Source organism: Pristiophorus japonicus, chromosome 23 (assembly GCF_044704955.1).
Source record: "Pristiophorus japonicus isolate sPriJap1 chromosome 23, sPriJap1.hap1, whole genome shotgun sequence".
Lineage (NCBI taxonomy): Eukaryota > Metazoa > Chordata > Chondrichthyes > Pristiophoridae > Pristiophorus > Pristiophorus japonicus.
Window position 1 is genome coordinate 64,923,759 of NC_091999.1, and position 8,499 is coordinate 64,932,257.

The window sequence follows — 8,499 nt, forward strand, 5'->3', positions numbered from 1 at the left end:
AAGGAGACTTCACATAAAAGTGAAAGCCGAGCCCTTCACCCGTTTTCCAATTGATTATTTGATGGGATGCGGGCGTCGCTGACATAGCCAGAATTATTGCTTGCCTATAATTAATTGCCGTTGAGTAGGTGGAAGTGACCCGCTTCCTCAAGAAGCTGCAGTTCGTGTGATGAAGGTACTCCCACAGTGCTGCTAGTCATGGATTTCTAGGATTTTAAACCAGCGACGATGAAGTAACATCAATAGTGTTCCAAGTCAGGATAATGTACGAAGCAATGGTGAGTTGCTGCAGTGCATCTTGTAGATGGTACACAGTGCAGCCACGGTACACCGGTGGTCGAGGGAATGAATGTTTAATGTGGGGTGCCAATCAAGGGGGCTACTTTTGCTTGTATGGTGCAGAGATGCCCAATCAGAGGGACCATGTATGATAATGCTACACAATGCATCACAGTGCAATGCACTTCCCAATTCCAGAAAAGGTGCACATCACTAAATCAGCAATTTTCACTTTTAACAGATTTAATAAAGAGCAACCAGTTATCACAAGCAAATAAATAACGGCACGTTTCCATTGTCGTAGTGGAAGCCGTGGCAAAACCGGAGGCAGATGTTGACTTTGAACTGTACTGGACACGTCTCAGTAAAACATTTTTTTAATTTCTGGTAACGAAAGATCACCTGTCCTTAAATTGGAATGTTTGTGTCTCTGGTAGAGGAATGTTAGCTGTCAGTAAATTGCGATGGTTGTGTCTCTGGTAGAGGAATGTTAGCTGTCAGTAAATTGGGATGTTTGTTCCTCTGGTGGAGGAATGTTAGCTGTCAGTAAATTGGGATGTTTGTGCCTCTGGTAGAGGAATGTTAGCTCTCAGTGAATTGGGATGTTTGTGTCACGGGTGCGTTTCGCAACCCTATGTAATCATTGTTGCTCTTTGAATCTTATCTTTACTGAAATGCAGATGGTGAATTAATTTTAATTCAATCCATAAGTGAAGTCATATTTCCAGTTCACATTAATCCATATCCAGCAATGGAAATTAATCGTTTGTTAAATGTAACGCAGGATTAATAGCTTGAGTTTTATTACTGTCATTATTTAACTATTTTATCTATTAGGGCCAGCGGATATTGCAGCATTTTCTTTAACTGCTCCCTGAATTTGCTCTGAGTCACGGAATATATAAACGTGTTCGTGCAGCAACTCAACAGCTGAAACATATTTGCACATTCTCTGAAAATAAATTTGGGGTCACTGAATCCGTTGATTTTATAATCATTTGCAAATCGCTCAAATAAGAACTGTGCAACATACATCATCCACAACAGGATGAAACTTCCGGAGATGGCGAAGAGTAAAACAATGGACTTTCTCCGGCTCTCCATCTCTGGGTCACTCTGATTCTCCCCAGTGTTGCGGGCCCGGAGTCTGCTGCGGGCTCTACTGGCCGCTAGAATGTGTCTGACGGTCACAGCATTGAGCAAAATGATCAGAACGAACGGGAGACATGGTGTTAGAATACGGTCGAACCAGTCAAACGTTCTCCAGACGGGTGAAGTATAACGGATTTCCTTCAGTCTGCAATACCACGGGACATTGTCAATTATAACGATGGGTTCATGTATAAAGTACCAGGGTATGTTGGTTAAACATCCCAGTGCACAGATCGTTCCTACAACAAAAGCCGCCGTTTTATCGGTGCAGTATTTTGTATTCAGCGTGTGGCAGCAAATGGCCACAAATCGATCAAAGGTGAAAGCGACGGTTAACCAAACAGAACTGTCTCTTGAAGCATTAATTAATGCAGTGCTGAGACTACACACGGGAGTAATGGACAGGAAGCTACCTGGAAAATAAATACCCGGAATTCGGTTTAATATCACAGCGGTGATAATGACCAGGAGATCCGTCACTGCCATGGACACGAGGTACCGAGTGATACACCTGGAGAGACCGCATCCTCCTCGGGACAGGATCACAATCGCCACTATATTAACTGAAAAAAAATAGAGGGAGAGCAGAGGTTTCAGAAGAGGATCCCAGCAGAAGTAATATATTGACGTAATATGAAAGCTTTACAAATCAGCCATGATCTAATTAAGTGGCGGAACAGGTTCGAGTTCCTAAGTTCCAGCTTTGATTATTGAAGTGATAGAATGCGATATAAATATCTGAGGTGAAAGCAAAATAATATGTCAGTTCATAGGGGAAAACAATTAAAATAAATAGAAATTTCAAATCAGTTAAAAAAACTCGATTGTGCAATAAGGAATAAAATAAATCAATAATTAACACAGACAGATTTAAGACAATGAATTTAAAACCACACACTCAATACCGTAACAATGGAATAAAAATAACAATAAATTTAAAATGTATATTTAAAGCATTGAAATAAGGAGTGTGAAGCCTTGTATAGATGTGACGACCTGACAGGTCTCTCAATATGTTAGAACCACTTCACATTTCCAGACTCACAGCAGCAGTATGAACCAGGCCCAACAAACTGCAGTGCGACCATTAACCAGTTAGGCAAGCAATGGCGGCACTGGTTGAGAAGCTGGCACTGTCCAGAGCAGCAGTCGATATACCGGACCTTCCTCAATAGTGCAGTTAAACCGAACGAATGGGAGCAGGTGTCCGGAATGGGCTTATTCATTGTTCTGAAATATCAATTTCACTCTGAGCTGCAACTTACCTTCAATACGTTCATTCCTAAAACCAAATCACAAATTTATCACTTATTAAATGAATTCGCCAAATGTTAATCTATTAATTATTCAATCAAAATAGCTAATGACGAAAGCATTTTGGAAATTCAACCAGGAGTGACACAATTCTGGAATCCGAAAACACGTTGTATTCGCATTAAATCCGGTACAAAAATAGTTAATGCATGAACAATATCATCTCCCTTTTAACTCATATAGCCATGCGTATTATTGATGTCGCTTTGTGTTATCATGGTCTATCCAATTCTGAGACAGTCAGAAGATTACCCCCATCTTCCACTCACATTATCCGGGGGTTCTTCAGTTTATCCTGTTGGAGTTCTCTTTTTGTTTCACAGCTGATGGACAGATTAGGAACAGAGGAACAAGAGGAGCACATTCAGAGCCCGAGATTATTTCACCATTCAATGTCAGACGTGTATTAACTCAACTTATCCGCTTCAGTTCCATATCCCTTAAGATTCTGGCCTTTTTCAAAAATATATCAACGTAAGATGAAACATTTTCAATTGACCGAGACTCAACAACTTTTTGGGGGCAATAGTTTCATATTTTCACTAACCGTTGTGTGAGAAATTGCCTTCCGTCTTCATCCCTGAAATGCCTAACGCTAATTTTAAGGTCATGTCCGCTTCTATTGGAGATCCCGACCAGAGTAAAAGTTTCTGTTTATCTACCATAACAAATCTTTTGGTCATCTTAATCATCTAGTAATCTTCTATACTCAGGAATACATACTGTGTTTATGCAAACTGTTCTCTTAAGGGAACATTCTAATCCGGCATAATTCTGATCAATCGATGCTGCACCCTTTCCAGGTCCAATAAATTTTTCCTGAGTAGCGGTCCCCAGAACTGAATGCAAATGCTACAGATGCGGTCTAAGCATTGATTTAGTATACAAGCCCATTGAAATAAAGGCTAACATTAAACTATATAATGAATAATTTGCTGCCATACTTTACCTGGAACAGCGATAGCTGCAAGCGCCGTGTAGTAAATGGCGTATACAACGCCTCTGGGCGGGGAGTGCATTGTCTGTGAGAAGCAGCGATGTGGGTTTGGGGTCCCATTCGCACTCAGTTTGACATTCAAAGGTTCCTTTATTACATCTTAAGTTAACACCCCAGAGTAACAATTAGATAACATCACCATTAATGTTAGTTACAGTCATTGAACAAACAAGCTTGGTGACATCACCATTTATGTTAGGTAACTCACTTTACTATTACTTGCAATCATTGAGCAAACAAGTTAATGTAGTCGGGTTTGCATTATTTAAAAGTAATAGACAGGTTAAAATTGAGGCCACACAGTGCTCGAGGGAAGCGTTATGTCGTTTAAGGAGGGAAAAAAGCGTTCCTTACCCAGTCTGGCCTCGACGTGAATCAAATCATACACCAACATGGTTGTATCTTATAGTCCTCTGAAGTGTACTAGCAAACAGCTAGAAAGGAACAAAATAATAAAACCCGATGGGCTTGACAGAGTTATAGATCTCAGAGACAGCAAAAGCACAACCAGCCCGGTAGACCTGTTGAATTACCCCCCCCACTAACATCTGGGGACCGGTGCCAAAATTTGGGAGAACTGTCTCACAGACCAGGTCATCAACAACATCATATTCATTCTCCTAGATTCATACCTATCAGCCAATGCCCCAAACTCCTCCCCCACTATTCTTGGGCATGTCGTGCCCCATCATTGGGACAGACCCACCAGAGTTATGGGAACAGTGGTATACAGTAATGGGGAGCGGACCTCCGATTCCTCAAGCTTGAAGTTGTATTCCATTACCGCTGTTGGTTCCAGCTCAACATTGGGAAAGAAAAACTGTTGATTACCATCGACTGCCCTTCCTCAGTTGATGAATCAGTTCTCCTCTATTTTGCACACGACTTGGAGGAAGCAACGAGGAGTAAAAAGGCAAGCAACATACTCTGAGTGGGGGATGCCAAATGCTCGGTATTACCACGACTGACCGAGGTGGCCAAGTCCTGGAGGACATAGATGCTAGACTGGGATTGTGGCAGGTGATGACAGAACCAATAGGAGGCAATAACCTATTGCAATCCGACTCACCCACGTACTTGTTGCAGATACATCTGTCCATCACCGTAGTGGTCGAAGTGACCACTGCACAGTCCTTCTGCAGACCAAGTCCGGTGTTCACACAGAGGACAGTATGACACTTTAAGTGTGATAGATTAAGAATATATCTAGTAGCTCAAACTTGGAATCCATGAGGCGCTACGGGCAGAATTTTATTTCGCCTCAATCTGTAATCTCAAGGCCTGGCATACGCTCACGTTGCCATCGCTATTAAGTCAGGTACCCAACCGTTGTTCCACCGAGCATGTAACATAAACATGGCGAAACACTTTGTACAGGAACAACAGGCGCCAACGTAGTGAAGCCACAACACAGAACAACATGCATATGAACAAAAGGACACAGGGACAGGAGGTGGCGATTGAGCCACAACAGCCTAATGCACTCAGGGCACCGTACCTCAGTAAGGGTATATTGGACGTGGAGTGGGTCCAGCGTAGCTTAACCAAGATGATACAATGTGCAAACATTTGTAAGGTTCTTGGACAAGACAGCAAAAGGCAGCAGTCAATATGTTTGAGCAATTGATCAAGAATTCTTAAGCTTACAGCGTAATATAATTAATAAATGGCTATAACTGAATGAAAGCTCGCAGCTCTTCGTCTCTTGGAATCCTTTGCGCTCAGGTGACTTCGACCTCAGTCTGAAACTATTACTTGAGTATCGAAATTTAAACCAATTTCTTATCAAAGGTTTGTCTGGCCAGTGTCCATATATGGTCTTTAACAAAATCACCTTTTTTAATTGGTTGTAATGAAAAATACCCTTGTCATTCAAACCAGAGGTAGTTTCATGTCGTATCCTGCCTCCAGTAATTTTCCATCAACCTTACTTTTTTCTATGTTATACTTTATTTCATTTCAATGGAACTCGCCTTATATTTATTTTGCACCTAAAATGCAGTATCATGTCTGCTACCAATGGCACATTTGAAACTGTCTCCTTAGACTTGGATGGTGTCCAGACTATCTCACTTTAATCAATCAGATGGGCACCTTAACTCTAATGATCTGCCTTATTTTATGTTACTTTATAGGAACTACAGTTCAAATATCTTCTAATTAGTTTTGTTAAACGGGCTCTAATTCCTACGCTCCATGTTATTTTACAATTTGACCTAAACTAGCAGCCTGTGTCTGCTTATTATCTGAGCCTAGTCAAAACTGCTTATTGCTTGTCTTCGTGTACATTTTACAGCCTCGAACATTCTCATGCCCTCAGAGAATCATGGGAAAGGATGGTTTGGTCAATGACAACAATTCATTATAAATATGAATCTCGAATACCAGTCTTTAGTACAAGGCGCACCTCGTGGATGAAATGTTTTAATCCTTGATTCCTCGACTACCTTAATCTAATTTCTGAGAAGCATTGCTGTAAATCTAAGTAATGAATTGTTGGTAGAGGGACTCAGAAATGCAGATTTCCACATTTCTTATAGTTCATTCATTTGAGGCCAACGAGCAACCTCTGACCCGTTAATTCACTGTTCCGGTATTCTAATTCTGCCACGCCTGGGGTATCCTCTGTTCCTTGAGTTATTTCCTGGTCTTGCCCCACCTGGCGCCTCTTCACCATTGCTTCGTTGAGTCGGAGGAATTCTTTCCGACTATTCATTTCAGCATGATATTGGATAGCCCGCTTAATCTGGATTAGCAGTATGCCCAGATCAATTCACTACCTCCGAAATCCATTTGCTTCATGACACTAACTTTGTCCTTTATGAATGTTGGTATGATGCTGGCATATGCATCAAAGTGTTGCTACATTGTTATATATATCTCTAAAACATTGTGTAATAATACGAACCTCAGGATGTACTGATATATTGTGCCATATAATAGTACAGCTTATGCTAAAGTATTTCATTTACTGTTGGTTACAAATAAACGTAGGTTTTGAGACAGGTACTGTTAGACCCGTTAATCATGGTACAGGAGGCACCACTAAAACCAGCTCATACTGGAGTCGTACTGGCTTTACTCACGCTCTGTTACCTATAAACACAATTACAGTTACAGCTATAATTCAGTCTCACAAATACTAGTGCATCGACTAAGTACCTTCATCTTGAGCGACAATGATGCAGACAAAGGAAAGAGACATTGTAAACAAAACTGAAGTTTAACATCTAATCAACAAGTCATGGACTTCTAAAATTCTCCAGATCTCAATTTTACTCATATCCATCTTGTGGATATTTCTTTCTAAATGTATTGCCCCCCAGCCTTCCATTGACCCAATCCAAAATCCATGTAACTATCATCTTCAACTTCACCTTCAATACCTCTAACAGATACAAATATATTTAACTCTCGTCTGATTGTTTCTCGATGGCGTATGTGTCAATGCTTAAAGATTGTCTCACTTCCTGAGCCACAGTAACCATTTCATGTCTTGCTGTTGTCATGTAACTGATCATGCCTGAGACCCGTTCTTCAGTACAAATTCAGGATGCAATTCCACATGTAATTGCTTCATGCCATAAATCACATCTGTACATTTACACCGGTATCCCGATGCCATCTGATACAAGTCAGCTTGGAAATTCAGGTGATCTTCTGAAAAGATTGTTTTATTCTGCAGATCATAGCTTATCTCCCACTGTATGCTCTTGATATCTTCGGTAGTGGCCAAGCTATCAAATTCAATTTTCGGAAAAGTTACATAGTCAATGACGCAAATGAATCCAAGACAAAGCTGTCAGATTAATATTCTTAACTACTCTTTCCTGACTTTCACCAGAACGTTCAGAAAATTTAATTTTCCAGTTTCTATCTTATATCCTCATTCACTTCCTCTCTCCATTACACAAATCGTATTAAATACCAATCTTATCTCATTCATTTTACCTGGAGGAGCTTGACTGTCCAATACAATATTAAAAGATAGAAAACATAGATCCAATGTTCCCACTTGGTCCAATTCATAAACACATTTTTAAATATTCATTGTGTCATGTTGCATTTTATTTTCCTTCAGGTACGTGGGAAAACTGTCACTTATATTTAAGAACATAAAATTAATAATGCCTGATATCTGTAAAATTTCATTCAGTGATGCGAAAGTTGTTTGGTGTAAAAAAACAGCGGTCAGCGGAAAGGGTTAATTCTCTTCTCAATTTATAAGAAGGAGGAGCAAAGCAATGTCTGACATCATTACCTAACTTCACATAACTTTTTTTTGAAACCCTTTCTAGTCAATTTTCGCAGTGTCTTAACATTAGAGACAGAAGTGCTCGCAATTCATTTACAAAGCGACTGCCATATCTTATCTCGACTCCGCACCTCGAGCACGAATGTCTCTCATTAGAGAAAACCGCATTTTAGATTGTTTCTAAATATTCTAGCTTATTTCCAAACTATCCAGTTTCAACCATTTTAAAAAGGTTCCAAACCCACGATTTTCCAATTCAAACAAAATGACCAACAAGGAGAATCATCTCAAATATTTCAAAATTCCAATACAAGCATGGCCAATCTTTTTATTTTTCCTAGAAAAAAATCATTACCAACATAGGGTGTCTTCCATTTTTGTTCAAGATTAAAATCTCATATCCAGAAATAGAGGCAATCACACTTTGAAGTAACCAGAATGTCATCGTGGCCCCAATGAAAGTCAGATTCTCGTATGTTAACTAATCTCAATAATTCCAATC

At 40.1% G+C, this 8,499-nt stretch overlaps 1 protein-coding gene across 1 annotated transcript; it reads right to left on the reverse strand.

The window, feature by feature from the left end:
• Positions 1 to 1,092: 1,092 nt before the first annotated feature.
• LOC139235393 (probable G-protein coupled receptor 139) lies at positions 1,093 to 3,764 on the reverse strand. Its single transcript, XM_070866527.1, has 2 exons — positions 3,695 to 3,764; positions 1,093 to 1,994 (listed from the first exon to the last, which is right to left on the reverse strand). Exons 1-2 carry the CDS (start codon positions 3,762 to 3,764, stop codon positions 1,093 to 1,095), a joined length of 972 nt encoding a protein of 323 aa, XP_070722628.1.
• Between the last annotated feature and the right edge of the window lie 4,735 nt (positions 3,765 to 8,499).

Bases quoted from the DNA above. Each gene is read 5' to 3' on its own strand.
- LOC139235393 (XM_070866527.1), bottom strand. From the start codon at position 3,764: ATGCACTCCCCGCCCAGAGGCGTTGTATACGCCATTTACTACACGGCG. The intron at 1,995-3,694 runs GTAAAGTATGGC...ATTTTTTTTCAG, and splicing joins TGCAGCTATCGCTGTTCCAG to TTAATATAGTGGCGATTGTG.